Genomic DNA, 24,122 nt, shown 5'->3' with positions numbered 1-24,122 from the left:
GAGGAAATGGGAATGTTTGTGTTTTGTTTAGCTGGCAAACAAGTGAGGGATTTTTTATTTCTTTATTTTTTTTACCCTACCTCTGTTTGGAGGATGGCAGCACGTTGCTCTTTGGCAGTGAGAGACTCTTTGAGCACTTCGATATGCTGTTTGCAGTCCGAGTTCTGGTTGTTGAGGGTCTCTAGCTTTGTTTGCAGAGCCAGCAGCTCCGACTCTTTCTTTGACAGCTCCTGCTTCAGTTGGTCAATCTGTTCAACACACAATAAAAAAAAAAAAAAAACCTTTTAGCTTCCCGACTGATCCAAGACATCAGCAATATGACGTTTTTTTTTTGTTTGTTTGTTTTTTTTAGTTCATTTTTAACCAATGACCACATATGTGTAGGTCTGAGAAAAAAAAAACAACAACAAAAAAACTTCTGGTTGAGCAGTGAGCTATACATTGCAGTTTGACTACCATCTTCATCAACACAGTTTTCTCTCATTAAAAATGCATTTTGGGCTGAGTCCCCACCATTTGTCATACATTATACATTGTCCCTATTCATGATTGATGAAAAGAGGTTTAAAAATAGAGCAACAAAACTGTGGCTGCTCTGTGACTAGTTCTGTTTTATATGGAGAGCTCTGTGTAAACACAATCTGAAACCTCTAAACCAGCACTGTGGGCAGCACAGAGCTGGTCATTTAACTCCCTTCATCGTTTTATACCTGTATAGCTTAGAAAACATCGAAATGGGTCCTTCTGTTTAACTAACAAGTTGTCTTTAATAGAATTTATTATGCTTTACCTGTTATGTAAATGTGGTTTTAAGGCTTGAAAAATAGCAATCACCACCTGGAGGTTGATTGGAGTTACTTTGGTTTGATCAGGGGTCATATGTAATAAAAGTCAGCAATTTTGTAAATGCTTAATAACCAACATAGCTAAAAGAATACAGTGAAAAATACAATTTTCAGTGAATACTATACAATTGAATAACAGGGTTTGGGCAGTTCTGGGTTGTACGGTGGCCTTGCAGCAAGAAGGTCAAGAATTTAAATCAGAAATTGTTTTTTTGCCAGAAGTTTCCATGTTGTCCTTGTGCATGTATGGGCTCTCTTTGGGTACTCCACCCACTTCCTACAGTCCAAAGACAGGACATAAACCATGACATAAAAACAAAAATAATTAAAAGATAAAGCAAAGTAATAAAAGAAAAAAACGAAGGAAAAACATGACTGGTGGTTTAAGCGGTCTCTTTAAGTTACCTTAGGGGTGAGTGTGTGCACATTTGTTTGTCCTGTGTGTTTCTGTGTTCCCCTCTGATGAACTGGGTGAACCCCATTTCTCACCCAAAGACTGCTGGAAGATAAGCACTAACGGATGGATTTGAGCAATTTATGGCTAGCTTCATAACTGATGAAAAACACCAGAAAAAAAATAAGTTCATGCTCGATGATTTCATTATATTAGCACAATGTTATCTGTTCAGAGGTCTGAAGTGCAAGTAGAAAGGAATGTCACTGTAACTGTGTGGTAATGAAACGAGGACATGAACTGGCAGGAAGATAAATTGACTTGGAGCAACCACCGATTCCTGCAACTGCTTCTTATGCTGCACAACTGACATATAAATACTTGCAAGATTTGACAATATAGAGTGGGAATCGAAAGTGTACATACCATCTTATAATGTTGTGTCAAAACTTTTGAACAAAAACAAAAAAAGTTCAGATCACGATGGTGTCAACATCCTCTTTCACTCCAGGTGTGATTTTCTTTTGGTGAAATGTCTTTTTATTTTTTTTTTTTTTTCTGTGTGAAAAATATTTGGAATCATTGCAGAGCAGGTCTCGGTTTTCTTCATCATATCATAACACATTTTCTCAAAACTTCAACAAAGTGTTAGTTTAAGGCTGTGCACATTTTTGCTGTCATTGTAATTCTTCTGTTTCTCACATGTTTCCTCCTCAATTAAATCATGCAGAATGAACATGTCTTATCTTTAGAAAAAGTTTAGAAAACATGAAGGATTTCTTTGTAAACGTCATAGAAATCTTGCATTGTGACTGGGATGTGTGCAGTTTTAAAGAGACCCTGTACTAATTTATGCATGTGTTTCGAAGTTAGGTGACAGTCATAATCAGCTCTTTAGGGGGTTTTCACACCTTTTGTTTGTTTCCTCATGAATTTGTTGTGGTCGGTTATTGATTTCAATTGTGCAAATTAAAAGAACAAAATGACATGTACAAAAGTTTCCATCATAAAAAGGAAAGAACAATAGATAAGCAAAGTTTGTGAGCAAATAAGGACCATCATCTCAGCTGAAAAAACACAGAGAGCAATCCTGTTTCTGAAGCCGCATGCACATGGCCTCTACCTTAGTCTTCATAAACTTGGAGTGATTCTTGTAGACCTCCATCTGTTTGATTTCCTCCTCTCGATCCTCTGTGTTTAGTAAGCTGTTCGCCTTCAGCATCTGGATCTCATCCTCCAGATCTCGAATGTTGCGCTCCAGAGAGGCAATTTTGGTATCCTGCACACAAACACGCGAAAGAGACACACCTCAACACCGAGACCAGCATTCCCACTAGCCGAGTGCTGCAAAAACAATCAGAACTACGGACAGGAGTCCACGAATAAATGCAAAGACTGAAAGCGACCGCAACGATTTGGACCGACAGAGAGACAAAAGAGAGGTAAAAAGGGGAGATGCAGAGAGATAAGGAGTGGATGGAAGAAGCTCTCTGGTTTGGCTCAGAACAACTGCAGTATCTGTCGGGGAAATCAAAAGCTTTCTACCCAGCTCTTTGCAGCGGCTCAAAGGATTAATCACCATTGGGAAATATTGAGTGCACATCCAGCACAGACTGATCCTTCAGGAACAGAGAGAGACGTGCAAAAAATAAAAAGGAAAAAGTAACAAGCTCTAGCTTCTGCTGTGGAGGCTTGCAGATAAATGCAGAACCAAGTCTCTGGACTGCGACTGAGAGACCAGCTTTAGCTTCACGGCTTTTTAAATAAATAATACTACGTCTTTAAGATTAGCCATGGTTCATCTCCCTCTCCAGCAGAGCATAGAGCAACCTTGCTTCTTCCTGCCTTTCTCTCTCTCTTTTTAATATCGTCCTTCCTTCCTCTTTGTGAACTTGTGAACTTATAGCCATTAGCAGGGTCAGCCACAGCCTGCTGAACAACATGGGTGATGAGTTGTAATGAGAAATGAATGATTGGGAGTTTAACGTCAATGCATGGAGCGCCGCTCGTGTGCATGCACTTCGCCCAGCTGCTGCATCTCACCTTACAAGAAGAACATCAATGAAGTGACAATTCTGCAACAGACATGAGGCGCCGTACCTTCAGAGAAGAGTGATTTTATCCCACGGACCTGGTCAGTGAATTGTGCTCATTATCTGTCCCTGGATCTGTACATCCCTCTGTCTCTCCATATCCCTGCATACTGGCCTCTCACTGTCATAAACAACCACACCTGTTTCCATGGCAGCAGCAGGCAGGCTATATACGGTGCACTGTCTCTGGTGAGTGAGGAGGAAGAGAAGGCGGGAGGGACGGAGACGAGGGGGAGGGAGGGAAGGAGGTAGGATTATTCGCGCTTCCATCAGCATCAACAGAGAAGGGGAGAGAGGAGAGAAGCAGGGTCTTCCTCCACAGCAAAAGGAGAAGGAGGAGGGGGCGGGACTTCCCTCGCCCTGTATGATAATCAACAGGGTACAGAGCGCCCTGAAGTCACATGACCAGGCTGTGGGAGGCTGGGCCGGTGCAGCCAAGCGAGAGGGGCTGTGTCAGCTCAGCGATGATGTCATGATTTATTTTGAGGAAGTGATGTCAGGCCTCTGCAGTGAGGCTGGGGGTGTCTACAGCAGCTCAGTAGCTGGATGTTCCTGATATTCTCCACTGTCACAGTGATACTGAGTGCCCTTTTTTATTTGCTATAGTTTATCCCTTTCTCCATCTGTGTTTAGTAGTCTGAGACAGATTAGCGAAATGGCATGAACATGAGCTTAAATATAGGATTTGTTGTGGGTAGACTCCAGAAACTCTCATATTTCCCAATATTGAATAACATGTTTAGAGTCATACCTATAATTAGTTTAAAAGCTTTACTACAGTGTCTTGAACTTTGTCATATTTTGTTTTGTTACAAACAAAAAGTTCAATTTCTTTTTAATTAGATTTTATTTGATTGACCGAAACAACGTGGTACATAACTGGAAAGAGAAAGGAAAGTGATCCATAGTTTCAAAATGTTTTGAAAATAATAATCTAAAGGTGTGGCACACCTTTGCATTCAGCTCTCCTGAGTCAGTATTTCCACATCAGTCTTCTTGCTGCAATTAAGACTTTGCAAATCTACAGACTGAAGCATTTGCTCCTTCTGGTTGTGTATGCCAGATTGGATGGAATGCACTGGTGAACATGAGTTTTCAAATCTTGCCACAGGTTGTCATTTTGACTAAAGTCAGGATCTTGTGTTCAGCACATTGTGACTGTGTTGAACGTATGTTTTTTAGGTCTTTATTTTCTGAATATGTTTCTCTTTGCCACTCTGAAGCTCTTCTGCCAAATATGACTTCTAGATAAGGAGCAGTCAGGTCTCACAACAGCCTGTTGACATGCCAGCTCTCACAGCCTCTCATAGCTTTTTTTTTCTTTTTTCTTTTTTTTTTTTTTTTGCTTGTCCTGTCTTGTCCTTGGGTAAAGAGACATGTCACTCTGACAGAGTTTGAACTCGAGTGCAGATTCTCCATGTTCAGTTTTTGCTCTGCTTTTGAACAAGATGTTTGATTTTCACTTGGAGAATCTTATTTTTTCATCACAACCTAAACCATCTCCTTGTAGCTCTGCTAGGATGGCCATTGCTTTCCTATGCTATTCTACTTGATTCAAAACTCACTTCACTTCACAGTCTGGGCTTTCTCCCATTCACTTGGATTTCAACTGGACCAATGAGAGCACTGAAGGAGAAGTTATTGTTGATGTCGGTTTTCTGCTCCATTTTAATCTGCCTGTAGAGTTAATAATGGCAGCGGAGGAAGTGAACGAGGACATTCAGTCGACGTTGGTCATTCTTCCAAACACTGAATGATCATTAACAGCCACCCGCTTGGCACTTCTCTCTTTAAAGTGGAGGATGGTTGCTTACAGTGCAGTTAATTTCCGGTAAACTGCATAGCATCAGACTGCCACATTATATACATCACGGACAAGTGTTAGGGACTGGGTAAAATTGAAAACTTTAACAGAGTTCACACCTCCAGGAAGCAATCATCGTTTCTGAGTAGCTAAGAGCCCAGACCCTCTGTGCAAAGCAAAGAGTAGATGTTGTTGTTTTCACCAGGTTATAACTCTGCCCTTGTGTCAACTTTTTTGTAGCCTTTGTTATTAAGAAAACCTTTCCCATAACATAATGCTGCCACCACTGTGCTTCACTGTCTAAAGTGTGTTCAGGGCCATGTGCAGCATGACATTAAATGGAACTAATTTATGCTGTCTTTCAACTATAACCTTCATCTTGTCACTGTTTCGTGAAGGCAAGACCCAGCAAGTGAACAACTAAAATTTGCCCATTTGGTAATTTTTTCCCTAATAGGCAAAATTCCTTGGTCTTTATCATGATATTTGGTCATCAATGTCCTTTACTAACCCTCTGCTTTTACAAAAGAGCTGTACTTTACATAGGTGGACTCCATTCATGAAGTGGACAACTTCTGCAGGCAAGTGGTAGTCGACTTTTATTTGTAAAAACTTTTGACAATCAATTGCCCTTTTTGCTTTACTTCACAAATTACCCTGTGTTGATCTGTCACAATAAAATACTTTTTCTGACCGTAAGCTTACAAAAAGTGAAATAGTTCACTAGATATCACTAGCTTTGCAAGCTCTTTAATTCCAGTGATTCACTGAGTCCTTATAGAGCAAAATTACTTCCAAACTGTTCATTCCTGATCTTTAGTTTCAGATATGCACAATCAGAAAGCATGCGAAAGAAACTCTATCCATCCTCAAAAAAAAAATCTTGATGGAAAATGTTATATAAATCTCCAGAGCTCTTGCAGAATCAAAGTCTGCTCTGTCTTTGCAGTCAGCGATGTGAGGAGTTGATTGTAAAAGAATCACGTTGGCTGTCACAAACCTTTTCTTGTTTCAATTTGACACAAACGTCTTCAACAAACCAAATGTTGACTCCCGTTCAAGTTAGCACAAAAGCTCTGAAAGCTGATACAGTACCGTTCCGTGTGTGAGAACAAGAGAGAGGCATGTGATGCCAGGCTGGTGATTGACTCAGCTGCAGCAAATTGCAGTGACAACAATAGATTCAGCAGAACACACATCAGCAAAAGCCTCTGTGGGAAACGCAATGAAAGACTTGAGAATGGGAGCGTATGAACACACAACGTTTGCTTCCACACAAATGCGGAGCTGCTGTGTGTAGTCAAGTTCTTACTTTCATCTCTATGATGGTCTGCAAGGCCTTGGTTTTGCTTGGATCCTGATGAAGCTGATTTCTTCTGTGCAGTTCCTTTTGGGAAAGAGAAATAATTTTTAACTTTTTCTACACAAGAGCAAAGGATAAACAATAATAATACAATTCAAACGATATGCGTCTGTTCTGTTCACGGTGCCACATTTACAAAAGTGCCCCACAGTTTTTGTACATGTTACATAATCAATGCATCACAAGGAGCAGACAGGAGTGCACTGAATTTATGATGCTCAGCACTGCCATCTAGTGACAAAAAGACGCATACTAAATTTCAAATACTGTTTGTTTCATTGTACCTCTCGCAGATGGATGTTTTCCTTCTCCTTCTGGTCCAGAATTACTTCCAGGTGTCCGAGTTGGGCCTCGGCCTCAGCAATGCGCCTGGCTCTCTCCTGCTCTTCCTCTTCGGTCGCCCTGCCCGGCCCGGGAGGCAGCCCTTTACTCTGCAGCATCTCCAGCAGCTTCTTAATGGACTCGTCCCTGGCACCGAGTGTTTGTTTCTGCGTCTCTATTCTTAGCTCCATCTCCTCCAGGGTTTTTCTAAGCAGGAAGAGCTCCTTGGCCTGCCTGTCGTGCTCGGCTTGCAGCCGGCGGAAGTTCTCCTCTGTCAGCTCGATGGTGGTGAAATGCTCCGAGCCAGATCGGTTTCCGCTCTCCTGCTGAAGCAGGTGGTTGAGGTCTCGCTGTGTGCGTAGTTCGTCCTGCAGAGCCTGGATGGTCATTTGGAGATGCTGCAGGAGACGTGGACAGACACGGACGTGTACACACACAAAGACCCAACGCATTTAGGAATAAAACAGAATCCAATTTAATTTATTTTAGTCAAAACTAACATCAGTGGCAAAATGTGCAGTACTGGGAAGGCCTAACCCATGACACACCAGCACTTACATTACAGCACCTTTAAAAACTGATTTCAAAGAATTAGCACCGTTTGACACAACAATTAATTATTTATATGAATGCCAGGACCAGGGAGAATTTCTTGTTTTACCACTAGACACTAAGGGACAGACATGATGTGACTATAACCTCTAAAAGCAGCTCTCAGTTCTCAGTTCAAAAACATTCTGGATATTTACATGTCTGTCTAGTCGAGATATGGAAGAACTAAGAACTAAATATAAACTCCCATAAGTTACAACGTCTTGAAATTGTCTTAGATGTTAATTTTAGTGAAAATGTCTCTTCAGGACTAAAGATCACAAAAATACCTAAACACAGACAACAAATTAAAGAAATGGATGAATATAATAAGAGCAAATGCAGGGCTAAAATTCATCCATTAATTTTCAGTCATGATTTTAGTAGTTTGTATTTAAATGACACAAAGAAAACAGTATTGGTGCTTCAGGAACAATCAACCAACTAGTAAAACATGTAGAATAGCATTAACGTTCAGGGAAAGAGGTTAGTTTTCTTTTGATAAAAACTTTGATCAACAATGATCAGTTAATACAATAATTACAGTGTAAGAACTCTCCTAAAGTGATTAAGATAGTCTTTTAATAAGCAGTAAGACCACAATCTACAGAAAAAAAATAAAAATATTTGTTGAATTTAAATGAGCCAATAACTGGTAAAATGAGTGCATGATATATACTCACTGCTAATTATTAAATACACCTTGCTACTAGATGTGGCTTATTTCTTTGAGGCAAGATAAACTTTCTTCAAGCAGTTTGGCTCACATTGACGTCATATTGTCATGCAGTTGTTGCAGTTTTGTCAGCTGCATGTTCATGATGTGAATCTCATATTCATCACATCCCAGTGGTTCTGTCTTGGACAGAGATCTGGTGATTGTGGAGGTCGTTGAGGTACAGTGACCTTACTGTCCTTTTCGTTTCATGGTGCAGTGTCCAGCTAGAAGTAGTCATAGAAAATAGGAACTGGGAATTGAAGCCTCAGTTTCTTGCCTTTGACTGGCAGGAGTGAAAATCCAGAGTGGTTCTGTGCAACACTGAGGCTTCTCTATACACAATTTACCACTTTGTCACCACTGCCAACCCTGACAGATTTACTTTTATAAACCTGCATGTACTTACAGGCAATAAGCGATTATCTTGTTATTAAACTTAAGTGATTAAATAGCCATTGGGTTAATTAATGGATTAACCAGATTAAACCAGTTCCCCTAAGAGTGAGAGCTGAAGAATATGTTTTATATTGTCTGCCTGAAAAATCAAAACACGTTCTTTATTCAGAAGACGTTCTTTTGTTTTTTGTCTATTTGGAAGTAGGGCTGGACAATAAATCAATAACAATATATATTGTGGTAGACACATGATTCATATCAATAGGTAATATGTCGGATAGAATATTCAATCATTTCTATGAACTCCAATCCAGAACCACACGGCATTCTGGGGGAAGTAGGTAGAGGAAGTGTTTAGTCTCTCAACCTCTCACGGTTGGTGGTATCAACTAATTCACTCACTATCCGGTTACCTAGCAACTCACTCACTCTTTCATTACCTAGCAACAAGCTGTAGAGTAACTTACCAGCAGTTTAAGGTTTTGCCACCATGCCTCATAAGTGCTTAAAAATAAACAACAACAGCGTGGAATGAAAGGATAAAAAGAGGAAAACAAATCGAGGGGAAATTGTGGATAAAAGAGGAAAAGTCACACCACCAGTTTGGTAATACTTCAGATATTTAGAACAAAAAACTAATTGATAATTATCAATATCGACTGATATATCATGATACGATTTTCAGCCATGTCGTCCAGCCCTATTTTGAAGGGTGGAAAAATAAGTGTGAAATGTTCACCAGTGACTTTGTTAAAACACTTATTTCCTCATGTGGATTTTGTACTCCACTGAACTAATATGGATTGTAACTTTGACACTTCATGTTTTTACCATTTTTATGACATTTTTCACCCATGTGTATATCATTGTCTGTAAGGATATTTGTACCACGTTTCTGACAAAAGGTTTAGTTTTGCTAGATGTATAACTTTCCTCCAGTAAAGTAGAAGAGAAACAAAGATTCACCCATGTACTGAAAATGGTCCGGTTAGGTCCTTAGAGAACAGAAACAGCTCTTTCTCCTGAAGTCATTCACCTTCCCAGGCTACGAATGTATGGTTTGAATTCTTATAGTGGAGCAGTGACATGACTTTCTGTTCTCCAGGTCTTTGTGTTGAAACATCAGGATTCAAGGGGCAGCAGAAATGAGGGACTGAAGGGATATCATTCAGTTCTCCAAGGAGGTTAAAGGGTTAGGAGAAAAAGGGATTGTCAGGTATCTGGAAAAAAAAAATACACGGCACACGAAAGGTGACTCTATGTTGTGCACACGACACGGTGCAAACATAGGGACAAACCTTGGTTCTCCTGGCATCCAGCAGCTGCAGAGCATGAACAGAATGAACAGAAAAACAGATGTGTGGTGAAAACAGAGCGTCAGAGCTTGATGCAACAGAAACGGATGATCAACACAAAGCAGAAAAATCCTAAATGAGAGCTGCTGGTTTATCACTCTTGCAGTCAGTAAAGCAAATTTACAACAAAACTTTTTTGATAGCAAACTTTTCATCTTGTTATAAGAAAAAGAACAGTTTTTAAACTATTAGCCCGATTGGTTTCGAGACAGCCAGATTAATAGTTTTAAGAGTTGAACGTAGACATTTTTTTCTTTATAACAAATAAAAATATCTGCCAGAAAATAGATTTTTCATGTACAAACCAATTTTTACTTAGACTGGATTACCTTTCTGGAAAGACATTTTAAAAATGGGTTGAAGTGGGTTTAGTATTTTTCCAATAAACTGTTAAAATATATTTACTAATCATAATATTTTAATGAGAAGCGTTAACAGTCAAGTTAAAAGTAAAAGGAACAACTGAGAACTTTTTTTGCTGTACGATTCTGTAAACATTAACCGGAAATTAAACTCTAACACAATTCACATTTACTCTACAGATTTACAGTATGCAAAAAGTTAACATTATTCTTTTAATGACTAACTTTAGAAGTACTTGGTCCTATAAGTAAACAACCAACAGGAAAATAAGCTGGAGGAAAATAAACACCAGTAAAATTCTGACCTAAAGACACAAGATTATCGTTTGACAACGTTTTCCATGTGCTTGTTTGACCACCAGGGGGCAGTGTTTGCATTTCCAGTAAAAGCTGCTGAATTTTCTGCTGACTGCTGCCATGACAGGTTGTTTCAGTCAGACACCCCCTCTCTGAGTCATTGGCCTTCGGTACAGCAGCAGAAATTATGCAGTACGAAGATGCTAAAGTCTAATTTTAACACTGAGCATATTCTGCTCTTACTCTCATCTCAAAGTAAACCATGAGAGTGGAAAGTTGAAAAAATATATAGATTTTATGAGTCCCAAACATGAATTTACAGAAAATATTTTGCAGGTGCATAAAAATACAAGAATATATATGTTTTTTTGTTTTTTTTTTTACATCAAGCAAATGATGCTACTGTAGTTAGATTTGGAGTAAAGCGTGCCCACACTGAGAAGGAACCCCAAATGTTTTCTTCTTTTTTCAGATCTATCCTTCTCGTTTCGGATCCTCCCTCCTCACCGATCAATAAACTCCTGCCTGCCTTGGAAACCAAAATGCAGGAAACAATCCAGTGACTGCATCTGCGTAATTGAACTGAGACTTAAAATCACTATGCAGCCTTCCGCCCGGTTCCTCCACGTCAGCCACAGCTGAGGTGCAGCTGTTTGCCTGAACTGGTCATGACTCAGCTGATACTGGTGCTGTGGTCACGGGGTTGGGGGGTGGGGGGTTCTTTCTGTTCCTGAAAACCTTGACGGTCAAAACCCAGAGAGTTTCTCAGCACTAGAAAGAGACGCTGAGCTGCTGTGACTCCTTATCGTAATGACACCTGGGCCAGCCGGGGGTAACTGGCTGTCATAAATCTTGTGGTGCAGAAGCAGAGAATCCTTTTGAGGGCAACATCACACACTGACTCAGGTTCTGCCATGTGAATGCCTTAACAAAGCGTTGTGGTGATTTAGCAGAGGGGTTACTCTGTCTGACTTGTAGGGGGCAGTTTTACCTGTGACAGTGTTGAGCGTCTGAGTTCCCCCAAGTCAATTGCCACTGAAGATTGAGGAGGGAAAAAAACATCTAAGTTAAAAACAGAAAGAATGAACGGGCACCGAAATATTTAAATTATATATTGAAGAACAGGGCAGCATTTGACACCAGTTTTGGTTGCTTTGGTGTTTCTCATACCGTCTTTACAGTGAAACATGGTGGTGGTTGCATAATACTGTGGGGTGCTATAATCAACATGTACCATTGTAGAGTTTATGACAAGATAGATGGGGCTAAAAAAAAAAAAGTAAATAAAAGAAACAACTGTGAAAATAGGCGAAGCTGCGAATTCTGAAGCACCGAAAGTCAGACGTCCATTTAAAATTCTTTTCTTATTTTGCATTTATCATAATTTTGGCCATTTCTGCTTTTATTCACAGATAAAGTCACAACCAGATCCTCGCTAAAACTAAAGAAAAAGTTAAATTTTCTTTAACAAATATAAGCTGTTAGATGTTACAGAACATCCCATCTACTTACTTCAGCCATAATTTAAATGCTTCACACAAACAGGCCATTGTTACAAACACGCCTAATAAAAGGCTGGCTGCCACACTACGCGCCTTAAAATATTATTTTGGCCCCTTAAGCAATTAGATGATGACCCCTGCTCCAGAATGAGCCATTTGGTGACACAGGAACCAGCTGCTCTGCATGTAATGCTCTATATACATGGGAGGTTGTGTTTTTTGTGAGAATAAATGAGCAACTCCAAAGCTCTTGAGCTGCAGCAGCCTACTGTTCACACCGTTCCTAATCTCTGTGTAGTGTGTCGTGATAGCTGACAATACACAATTACACCCACACCACACAAGCAAATGCTGCGTTTCATCACCTCCCCTCACTTAGCACAAAGTTACAAGAGGGGCGCCTGCAGAAATCTGACAGTCTGAGACGGTAAAAAAAAAATGCCACTCTGTGCACAGAAGTAAGCCATCTGTCAAGACTTCTTTTTTATTTTTTTGTTTTAATCGAATCTCATTCAGATGCTTGAACTAGAGGAAGCTGTTTATCGTGTGATTAAAGCAGCTTTAGCAGCACTTGATAGGGGTTGCTTTGTGGGTTAGCATGAGGCCAGATGGCTCACACAACCGCTTGGCAGTCACAGGGGCCATGCTGGAACCAGTTTGTATTCGATACCACCCACACAGTTCGCCAGGGTTCTGCTTGTCATGAAAAACCACGCCAAGAGAAGACTGTCATAACGTGAAAGAATCAATAGAGAACTCTGTGATTCTACAAAGGTATTGATCCTGATGCGACTCCCTGTGTCCTCCCATGCTGCGTCTCGACTGGTGGCATCTCCAAAACTCTGGGTTCACAGTCCCGTTATAGGCGGCTGTTCAAGTGGCGACATGTAGACACTGGCTGATGAAACCAGGTTGACCACAGATGACCAATGTGAGTGCTGGTGGCACATAGTAGTCCTACTTCTCTTTACTTATGTTGTGGGTACAGATAAGCTGTAGCTCCATGTTATGTCTAGTGGCCAGGTTTCCTTTGCACCATCCTTGTTCCCCCAACACGTGTGTAGCTGCGTCCCCGTCTTTGTTTGTGGCAACCTGCCTGGGGGCTTTTGTGGGGCGAGATCATCAACTCAACAGTTTTGGTACTCTTGGCAGCCAGATATTTGAAGTGCTTGACTAACAGTGGTCCCTTCAACAGATTCACAGCCTTAATCTCTGCAGTTTGTCCTGAATTACCATGGGCCTCTTACTGTTTGGCCCTCTTGCCAACCTGTCAGGAAATGTGAACTGCCATGTTTTGGAAGAATTATACTAATGCCATATGCATTTTTTGTTTGCTTGTTTGTTTTTTTATTACATGTTCACTGGATCCAAATTATATTATTTGGGGGTAAAACAGTAAGTAATTAATGAAAACAACTGCAATGCTCTTCAGCTTATGAGTAGCAAGACATCATATAATGTTTTCTTCCACTTCACCATTACTCACAGTTTTGTTTTTAACTATTGCATACAATCTCAATACAGTACATGAAGGTTTCAGCTGTTAGGTGACAAATGTGAACTGTTTTTGTTCTAGGGGCTGTGAGAGACACCAAAAGCTTCGGGTTGTTACGTGACAAAGCGTCACCATGTGACTGCTGTAGCTTAGAAGTCAAGTTAAGTCAACATCCTGCACTGATGTGCAGTACCTGGTTTGCACAGCTGAATTATAAAACATGCGTGTAAACAAACAATTGTGAGTTCACCTCTCACACATGAGCAGTACGCCGCTCTGTTTGATTACAGGGCTGCACAATCCACCAGGGGAATTACCTCTAATTAAATTTTCAGCCGTCACACACCGTGTGTTATATAACACTCAATCGGACACAAGCGTAGACGCGTGTTCGTGTGGACGATGTTACGTTAAGTCTATGTTCCAAATATAGAAAATCCAGAATTTCTGTGTGGGAAACAGCATGATTTACTTTAAGTCTTGCATGCATGTGCAGAAGGCGCAAAGCGGGATCTATTTTTGTGGGAACCGTTGATCAGGGCTGACTGGGCAGCTGAGCAGCGGTGGTCATGACTCAGTCAGATATGGTATGCTCTAGCTCACACGCTCGCCTCCAGCAGCTCTCGTACAGCTTCGGCAGGACAACAAAAATTCTGTTCAATTCCATGAAAACAAAAATCAGTTGCCCTTCCCAATAAAAATATACCACACAAAATGATCTCACGCTAATCATCACCGCAAGTCATCACCTCCACTGTTTATGATTGAGGCTCTGCAGGCCGTGGGTGGTATTTAAACATAAAAAAATAATAATAAAAATAAAAAAAAAACTTCCATGCTTCAGAAAGTGAATGTTATATCAGGAGATTTTGCAAACAGAGGCCCGTACACCCTGATGCTGATTATCTCATGATAAATGATGCATGGTATTTGCTGAAACTAACAGGGGCCTAAGGCGCCTGATGCAATTGTAAAAAGTGGTGCTAGAAGACAGATGCAATGACTGGGTTGAAATTTCTCCATTATTAATGAGGCAATTTGCTCCTCAGTCAGCCTCTCAGTAAGCCCAGTGGGTGTGACCAAACCAGCCCACCGTAAATATGCACTTATGTAAGCACGCCTCAGAGCCCAGAAATCAAGTTAGAATAGACCAATTATAGCAACAAGGCACATCTGCCTTTTATTAGCTGCCACACTGCATTAATGAATCCTACCAGGAGGAATATAAATATCACTCGACATAAGGGGAGAGCAAGCACCGAGTCCTCTCTTTGATTCAAGGATGATGCCATGGAAACCCGTCAGCGAACAGCTTTCGTAATCTGCAGGACACATTCAGCTCCTCAACTCTATGAGTTCCAACTAAAAATATCACAATGAGGATTTAACGACTCTTTATAAAGAAATGTGAAAAGCTGAGTTGCTTTGGTTCCGTCGGTGACACGGATGATTCAGCTTTAACACAGACTCAGATTTTTGCAAATCATAATGATGTAAAATATTTCTGGTATTGCATAATTGGCTGATAGTTAGACTAAAGCGCCTTGCAAAAGTATTCATACCCAAAAAGACTAACACAAAGCAGCACAAATTTGGAATGAGGAGGAAAAATTATTTAAAAAATTTAAAAAAAAATCTCCATATGTTTATAATTCACCAATTTTTATTGCATTTTCATAAACAGATATGGATGGATTGATACTGAGATTAGATTGATTAAAAAATGCACATCACACATTTTATATATTCATCTATATAAAACGCTGAATTGTTTTCCTTCCACTTCACAATTATCCATTGCTTTGTGTTGTTGCATCACATAAAATCTCCTCAAAATGCACAAGAAGTACAAAAATACTATTAGGTTAATGAAATGTTGAAATGTTCAAAGGGAACGAATACTTTAGCAATATGCAGAGACAAAACCCCGTCTTTCATAAGAAGATCAACAAGTCCTGTGTGGAAAAACCCACTGATGGTACTACCTTGCAGGGTAGAGTAATGACTAATCGTGTCTCTTCAGTGTATGAAAACAGAGCTGGAGCAGACACAATGCCCTGCACAAAGAGCGAGTCCAAACTCAGCCTTTAAACTGCTCAAAGCATTGCTCAGTATGCTGCATCATGAACACAGCGTTTTGTTTTGTTTTTTGAAAATGCATTCATACTGAAAAGCTCAGTCTATATACACAATCTACACAATATCAGAGTGTCATACATTTCCACTTGCAGCTGACAGAACCCACTAAGCCAGAGGCTGTGCGTTCGCTCGCACCAACAGCTAGCCAACTATTAATAATCCTCCAGGTGAGGCCTGACATTAAAGAAAGTGATCTCCAGCTGTTTTTTTTTTTCAATCATTTAAAATAGACAGAAAGATGACAAATCTTTTGTAGAAACAACTATATGAACCAAAGTAAACACTGTGAGATGATGCAGGTCAGAGCATATGAAGAGAAGGCAAAGGAAGACAGACGGGGAGTGTTTAAGTGTCCTTGACATTTGTCTCTGGGCCCTGTGCCTACTCCTGTCAGTAAGTGATTTAACTGGGCCATGACTACACCCCCACACTGAGGTAAGCAGAAAAAAAAAACCTTTTGACATCTTTTCCCCTGGGGCCAATCTGCTGAACCTGTGAAAATAAACCAAAATTAAGCGATATCAGGACCAGACGGCATTCAATACACCTGTCGGGAGTGTCATCGTACTTTTTAACTGAGCCACAAATAACTGAACGTTCAGATTTCTGCTCTACTCCTTTTTAGTTGAAGTGCTTGTATTTTCTGAGAGGCTGAAGTCTTATCGATTCTTCACTGGATGAAGAGATATTTATGTCAATAAAAGAACATCTTTCCAGAAAGGTTTTACAAATCTGTTAAAAAAAAAAAAAAAAAACAGAACTGACTGCTTTAATTTTCTACAGCATACATAAGAGAGGATGGCTGTGATTATTTGCAAAAGACAGCATGGTGAAAGCAGAGATCAAAGCAGAGCAAAATGGGCAGACAAATAGGCAGCGAGTGAAATTCACTGCAGCAATAAGTGGATTATGACAGCTCAGAGAGGAGTGGTCTCACCTGATTCTCCTCGTGAGTGACTCTCATCTGCTCTTTCAGAATGGACGTGCGAGCCGCCTCCTCTTTCCTCATGATCCTCTCCTTCTTCAGCTCTGGGCTCCAGAAGCTCTTGATGCTGTTGGTGGAAGATCCCAACTTACTCTCCTTCAGGTCAAGCTCTCGCCGCAGCATCTCATTCTCCCTCTGCATCTCCCTGAGCTGGGCCTGCATCTCCAGCAGCTCGCCACCACTGCCCCGCACGGCCTGCCTGAGCAGAGCCGAGGGCACCCCCTGGTGGTGGTGGGCGTGCAGCATGGAGAGGGAGCCCAGGTCACTGTAAGACAGAAGGTCAGCATGAGGCAGCCCCACTGAAGCAATATTGGGGCTGCTGCCCATGGCTGTGACGCGACCCCCGTACATGGCCCGGCTGGTGGCGCGACCCAGAGTCATGGTTCCCTTTGGGTAGGTGGCAGTGGAGCCCACGCCCTCGTGGTCACTCAGGTACATGGGCCCTGAAGTAGCATAGGCAGCGTTGAGTGATTGGATGTTCTCCATGGAGAGGGTCTTGCCCCCTGCACCACACCCGCTCCCACTGTGTGCCCTTCGATGGCCCAGTCTGGGGGACCTTGGAAGGCGCGGGGACCGTACAGGGCTGCTCTCTACATGACCTACAGCTCTGGCACTGCCGTACATGTCCCGTGATTCAGAGGAGTAGCCACCAGAGGGTCCTTTAACAGGGGCGTGCTCAAATGAGACTGCTCTGACTTTTTTCAACCAAACATGGATGACTTAGTTCATGTCTGAATGGGTGGGTTAGGTCACATCAATGTCAGATCTGAGGAAACAGGGGAGAAGGATTTGTCAGACATACAGCATTTCAGAAAGCAGAAAAGAAAAAAACAAAACAGCACATTCCAGTCAAAAATCTAAGCTCTAGCACGGGAAGGGAAATTTTATATTAGCTCTAAGATTTGTGTTAGTCAGCGTAGATAGACGACAAGCTGTCCCAATTTACAAGGCTCTAATTTCAAATGGCCTGCAGGAATTTCACAACATCATCCCAGATGTCGCACAGGCTAACATTTATCTATAGTAGATCTCAGTACTGATTAAAATATAACTTTACAGTCTCACATTTCTCTGACCTGAATCATGATAGCCATCATTTCATCAGAGTAAACAAAGACAACTATAGAGAGCATTTTAGATGTCGAGGAGCACGTTCTACAAAACATCAGGACATTTTGAATCACTTAGAATCCATCTGATTATTAATCATCTTTGTTTTCAATCACAGGTTTAGTACAACCAAGCCGTACAGCACAGATCCAATTAGCAGTTTAGTGCGTGATATCAAGCTCATCATCATCTTCTGAGAAGTGTTGTTTCTTAAGGCACTTTGTTAATTAGCTATCATATAAGTGATCAAGCAAATTTATTGGCACCCCCGGTAAAGACGTGGAGAAAGCTACGAAAACAAATCAGCTTTTGTTGCAGAAGCATAATCTAAAAAAAAAAAAAAAAAACTGAGGTGAGTGGAAACTTTTTAATAAGTCACTCATAACTTAATTTTTCCCTGGGTTATTAGCCAACCCTCAAAATTGCAAAGATAATCGAACATGCAATTAAAGAAAGCCAGGATCTGTAAGGAAATGGCTACAAAGAAACAAATTCTTGTCTAAAAGTTTGTTGCATGTATAATCCAGGCGATAATTTAAAACTTTAAAAGTGGGATTAAATCTTATTTCTGTCGTGCACAGTCAGCATGGAAGCAAGGATGATGAAGTCTAAAATGAATATAAAAATAAAATAGTGTATTTCCCCCACTGACAGGATGTGTTCAAACTAAAATTTCAGCATGAGATTATGCCACTGTAATAAACACATTTATGTTTAAGCCTTTAATAAATAATCCCCAGAGGTGCTGGTGCTCTGTGTGTGTGCAGAGTGCTGCACATAGAAATACAAGAAAGAAAAGAAGGGAAGAAAGACCAATAATTCTGACAAATAAAGACAAGCTGGACGAGAAATAAAGCAACATTTCTGCAGCACTGTCTTGTCTCATAAGCTAACTGATAAATATTTACTGACAGAGTGCAGCTTGGCTAACAGTATGACTGTAAGAACTAGTATAAGCCTTATCTGAGGCTTATACTAGAAAGAAAAACATCAGAAATCACCACGTATATCAAACATATGCTCTTTTAATGATAAAGGAATCATCTTTTGTTTAATAAAATTGTAAAAATGTACAAGTTTTAAAATAAATTTCTTCCTCCTGGGTAATAAGAAAAAAAAATGATACAGGAGACTTAATTTTTAATCATGTAATAATAGCTGGGCTATTTAATGCTGTCCTTTGGCTTTAATACATTTCTAGATTTATCACGGCTGTGATTTATGTAATCTGAAGGCATCATTATTTTACTGTGGTCGATATTTTTAGGGTAAAAACTGAATGCTATTAAACACAAATGTCAAGACAAAGACTCTAACCAGGGTTTTTAATTTCCCCAGCTGTCAAAGGATGAAAGATACCAATATGTCTAAGAAAAAAGTGGTTAATCATGTACGCTTAGACTTTTCCATCTTTCTCTCCTCCTGGTGACACTTCTCGGATTCGGTTGCCATGGTGTTCCTGTCTGGGCTAGCGCAGACAAATCACCTGTCGTCGTCACATGAAGGTGGAAGAAATCTTCAAAATATCAATCAAAGAAACTGTGGCTGGATACAGCCACAGTGACAAGGGGAAGGTTTGTTCTTTCTGCTTTTTAAGTCATTCCTGTATATCTTTAAAATAAAGGACAGATTGTTCATAAAAAGAGGAATCCATGTGTCAGCAGGTTCCTTCGATATATGAAAGTCACTCAGATTTCCCATGATAGCATCGCTGATGCTTTACATGACATTCAGAAAGTCATTCCCATCTGTACGATAAAGTTATAAGAGCATGGAAATGCTGAATATTAAGTCAACTGAACAACAAATTTTGATTTGCAATGAGGAAATTTTCAGATTTTCCATATTGAAGAGATGCATGAGAAAAGGCCCACAGACTGGCATTTACCTTGATCTGTACTCATCTGTGATCGGTTTGTGAAATATCTGATCTTTTCTCCACTAAATGCATCAAAATGAAGGACTATTGGTATTTTAATACTAGAAATGCCTCAAAAAATATTCTCCAATGCGTTTCATTTATTTATTTATTTATTTATTTATTTATTTATTTATTTATTTATTTATCATATAAAGGCTGGCAACATTTGCTTTGATGCAAGGGGAAAATATCCCCTTCCTGTTAGATTCACAATTACCAGAATTTACAAAGAATTTACAGAACATTTCTTTTTGTTCTCCTTTAAAACATATATCACAAGCAGTAGACCAGAGTTCAAAAAAAGCAGCCAGATCAGATCAGTGAGGTCTGGTGGGTAAATCTATCAGTGGGGGAAGCAGGATCCAGCAGGGGTTCAGACAAAACAGCATCCAGCATAAGTTCCAGCCAGCTTGCTGCTCACTTCTGAGGAAGATAAACACGTGTTTGCTTCTTTGATCCACCGGTAGTGCAGATAAACCAGTTTGTGTGTTGGGCTGCATCTCCTGTGACGCATCTTTGAGTCGGCGTTTGTCAGCTTTTGTGTACCTCACCACTGACGGGTCATTGATTAAGGGAGTCACTCCGCCATTTTTTCTTTTTTTTTCTTTTTGCCTTTCAACCGTCCCTTTCCTTACCGCAAACGACATCAATTCCAGGCTGCGTAATAAATCCAACATTTTTAATGCTTTCTTGTTACGGCTATAAGTTACGTAAGCGGAACAGGATTTTCAGGAAAACTGTAACTAAAGGGGGGAAATTATGTGAGCAGAGCAGAGCTGCTGAGCTAATGATCTGGGATGTGATGACGACACTTTCACTCTTACTCCACTGCACGTCTTTCTCCTATTGATATTAATTTTGCACTGCTGTCAGTTTGCCTGAAACATGCAGCAACCTCCACATTTACTGACACTTATTTGAAAATTCCCTAAAGTAAATTCATTTAAAGGGTTTATTGTGGACCTCCACAATAAATCTAGAAAGATGTTAGAACATGAAAATCGTGAGTTTTGTAAAGTAAACAAAGGATCTTCAGGGCCTGGCCTATAACTGGCTTTTAAAAATTAGATATTTAGTCCTAATTTAACCTTATTTTAATTGAATAGTGTCAGTAGTTTAATTGCACATGTACTCTGACTTTTTGCTTTAATGTTATGACTAATTTATGTTTATAACAGCTCCTTTAATTAAGATTAGATTTTAATTAATTATTTGTTCCTCTTTCCTGCCTGCTGTTTTTATTTTATATAACGCATCTTTTGTTCCCTTTGATGTATATGATTGATTTCTATCTCCCTAAATTAACTGTTTCTCAATGAAGACCTTCACTATACACAGGAAGTTATTTTTCATTACATGAATTAGATACATTGATTAGTATCTAATGAGTTTCATGGAGACTTTGTGAACCCGAGGTCACCTGCAGTTTTTCCGTGTGAGAGCTTTGGAGATCTGTCTTTTTTCAGTTTTATGTATCATCCTCTTCACTGTGCATTGCAACCAGATAAACTTCCTTCCAGCTAAATTTCTGATACCATTTGATTTATGAGACTTAACAGCAATCTGCCTAACTTTAAATGCAACATTTTTCTGTATTCCCCGTGAAGAAGAGAGGGGAACAGAAATGTTACCTCCATGTCAAATCTGCTTATTCCTCCTCACTACATGAAAATGTAGACAAAACTATGATCTATCTAAAAAAAAATGCTTAAGTTACATTTGTTTAATAGGAATTTCTATGGGTGGTTCTTTTGTGAGAAAATGTTATTTCTTATGCAGGATTTCTTCCCCACTGAATGTTTTTTGTTTTTTGTTTTTGTAAAATGAATGAGAATCTGTTTCTGCAATAGATTAAACTATTCAGGGCTTTTTACAGATTTTTACTTCAGCTGATGTGCAGAGTGCTGTAGTCCACAAGTGATTTAACTTTTGGTTCTTTTCATAAAACAACTCCATGATGATAAGCTCTATTGCACCCAAAGCCTCACTTTACAAAGCAAGATGAAGATAAACTCTTCCTTTTATGATCCCTTTCCGATTTTAGCGATTAGAATATTGAGGGTTTTTTCAATGGTTCCCAGTGTTACACATTCCTATCAATTTCCCACTTAAGAGTAAGGGTATCTTTATATAAATAATCAGCTAATGTGGTTATTACTGCTGACAGAGCGGGCATCTGTTGGAGAATAATGTTTTCATTCTCCAATTCACAGCTTCAATTTGAAATAGGTAGCAATATTGTCTTTTACGTTGACTTCTCAGCATTTCATTCTGTTGTTTTTCTACCTTATTCCAAGCAATAGAGCCGCACAAGGGAATTTAATTATCTCTTCAAGCAGTAACTGAGAAATTGTGGCTGAATTTGCTGTAAACCTATTTGTCAAATATTTGTCTAATACAAGTTATCACTTTCAAAATGTATCTGTATCATAATATGAAACGCACAGCTATAAATTTACAAATGCTTGTCAAAACAGCAGTGAAATAAGTTGGGGACTGAATGATTTGGTTTATGCGTCCACTTGTTGATAAGACAAGAAATATTAGATGACTCTACTAACACGGCTCTGAAAATGTGAAACTATATCAGCTATTCCAGTTGAACACATATTTTTTTTTTAAAAAAAACAGCCAATTCTGAAACAAGGCTTCTATTAAACTTGTATGGGACGCCCAAAATACTGTGCTACCCTGGGTTAAGGGCCATACTGACTTTAAAACTCTGTAACACATCCACAAGACTGTGGTGCCCTGCATAGTGATTTAAATTGTCCTGTAAATTGCTATGAAGTACACACAAGACTGCGGCAACCAGGGCAATGAGCTATATTGCCTTGCAACCTTGCGTAGTGCACCCACAAGACTCTGCCGCCCAGAGTAATGGGCCATATCGCCCATTTGTTGACTCATTTCTTCAGTTTTATGAATCCTGGAACATCACAGTTTTGAGCGACACTAGTTTTCTGACCTGGATCACAATGTTCTTTTTTTTTTTTTTTTGCACCCCACTTTCTGTGTTGGAGGTTGGGAGAGCTGCTGCAGCACATACATGTACATCTGATCAGCAAATGCCAGAGTGAAGGCAACGTGGAAATGAATCTGACTGTGCGGTGGTGCGGAAACAGCAGAGAGGATACAGATGTCCTGAAACAAAGATTTTTTTTTTTTTTTTTCCACAGGCACAGCCTTTGGAGAAAGAAGTCGGTTGTTCAATGAAAAAAAAAAATGAAAAAAAAAGCCATCATACAAATAACGCCATGTGTGGAGTTATATGGCACTGGGGAATATATGACATGTAGGGGAATCTTGTTGATATTTCTATGAAAGAGCAGATGCAACACATCCAGCCTCCTCATCAAGCATTCTACTACAGATCCTGACGCCTCCATGCCTCCTCCAGACTCAAACGCTTGGTGGACTGGATGAGATGTTAAATGTCTCCAAATTGGCCCGAGCACTCACGTCACCAAATGCCAGCGTTAGCAGACTTTGCTGCTCAGAAATAGCTCCTATATATTACAATATGTTGCCAGCTTTGATCTGAAGGTGGAATTGATGAAGACCAGCAGGGCACGACCGAGCAATTGACAGCACGCCGGGCCTACATGCTCGCCTGAAATATAACACTCTAACCTGTCGTGTGGGGGAAATCTTTATTTTTAGGAACAACGGCGCTCTGTCATCGCCTTTTCGCGACTATAGAGTAATATTAGTTTCCAGGAAACGGCTAGCTTATATCGTCTCGCTTAATTAAGCGAGCAGGAAAAAGATTTGGTTAAATGGACACAGCCTGTGCCTTTTTTTTTTTTTTTTTCTTTTTACCCCCGGCGTATCGCTCATCAAAACGCGCACAACAAAACGCGAACGAACACGTTACGTATTTCAGGCGTCATTCTTTCTAACGTTACAATAGTACGTGTTAGTTTTTCAGCCGTAAAATATCAACAGATACAGGTATACCTTTTCAGATGTCAATTGGTCTCCTTGGTCGCTCTGGACGGCATCTTGTCGCCTCCATTCAAGCCCAACAGCCTCTCTCAGCATCCTGCGCTGTCATTGGGCAGCGGGCAGCCTCTCTCTCCTCCTCCACACGGCCGCGAGCAGCATCACTGCGATACGGCAAGTGGCAGCTGGCAGGAGGGGATGGGCGGATCACATGCAGGGGGAGGAGAGAGAAGGAGCACCGGAGAGCGGCCTGGTGATGCTGATGGTAATGTTCAAATAAAACTTGTTTTATTTGATCACAATGCTCCGCAGGAGTATTAATACTCCTGTGAACTGTATCCCCCCTCCCTCTTTTTTTTTTTTTTTTTTTTTTTTCAGTTTTTTTTTTTCTTCCATGTAGTATATGAACTCAATCTAGAGCAGGGGTGTCAAACTCAATTTCACCCAGGGCCACTTCAGCATATTGGCCACCCTCAATGGGCCACA

The 24,122-nt window shown here is 40.2% G+C and overlaps 1 protein-coding gene across 7 annotated transcripts in view; it reads right to left on the bottom strand.

Annotated features, from left to right (window-relative positions):
- The window catches only part of erc2 (ELKS/RAB6-interacting/CAST family member 2), a 43,358-nt gene extending 19,549 nt beyond the window's left edge, over window positions 1-23,809 (bottom strand). For 3 of the 7 annotated variants that reach the window (XM_015028703.1, XM_015028708.1, XM_015028706.1), the window contains exons 1-7: window positions 23,652-23,808; window positions 16,613-17,426; window positions 9,824-9,847; window positions 6,784-7,218; window positions 6,449-6,523; window positions 2,363-2,518; window positions 81-248 (exon numbers count right to left, since the gene is read on the bottom strand). In XM_015028703.1, the coding sequence (XP_014884189.1) occupies window positions 81-248; window positions 2,363-2,518; window positions 6,449-6,523; window positions 6,784-7,218; window positions 9,824-9,847; window positions 16,613-17,284 (1,530 nt within the window). In that variant the 5' untranslated portion in view covers window positions 17,285-17,426; window positions 23,652-23,808. Of the gene's footprint in view, window positions 1-80; window positions 249-2,362; window positions 2,519-6,448; window positions 6,524-6,783; window positions 7,219-9,823; window positions 9,848-16,612; window positions 17,427-23,651 lie in introns of all 7 variants that reach the window. The other 4 variants (XM_015028705.1, XM_015028707.1, XM_015028702.1 and 1 more) reach the window with 3 other exon arrangements.
- Window positions 23,810-24,122: the final 313 nt, after the last annotated feature.

The sequence above is a fragment of the Poecilia latipinna genome, unplaced genomic scaffold (assembly GCF_001443285.1).
Source record: "Poecilia latipinna isolate Pla-1442-1.1 unplaced genomic scaffold, P_latipinna-1.0 Scaffold133, whole genome shotgun sequence".
Taxonomy (NCBI): Eukaryota; Metazoa; Chordata; class Actinopteri; order Cyprinodontiformes; family Poeciliidae; genus Poecilia; species Poecilia latipinna.
The sequence above is the reverse complement of the archived record's forward strand: the minus strand, read 5'-3'. Positions and strand labels throughout refer to the sequence as shown.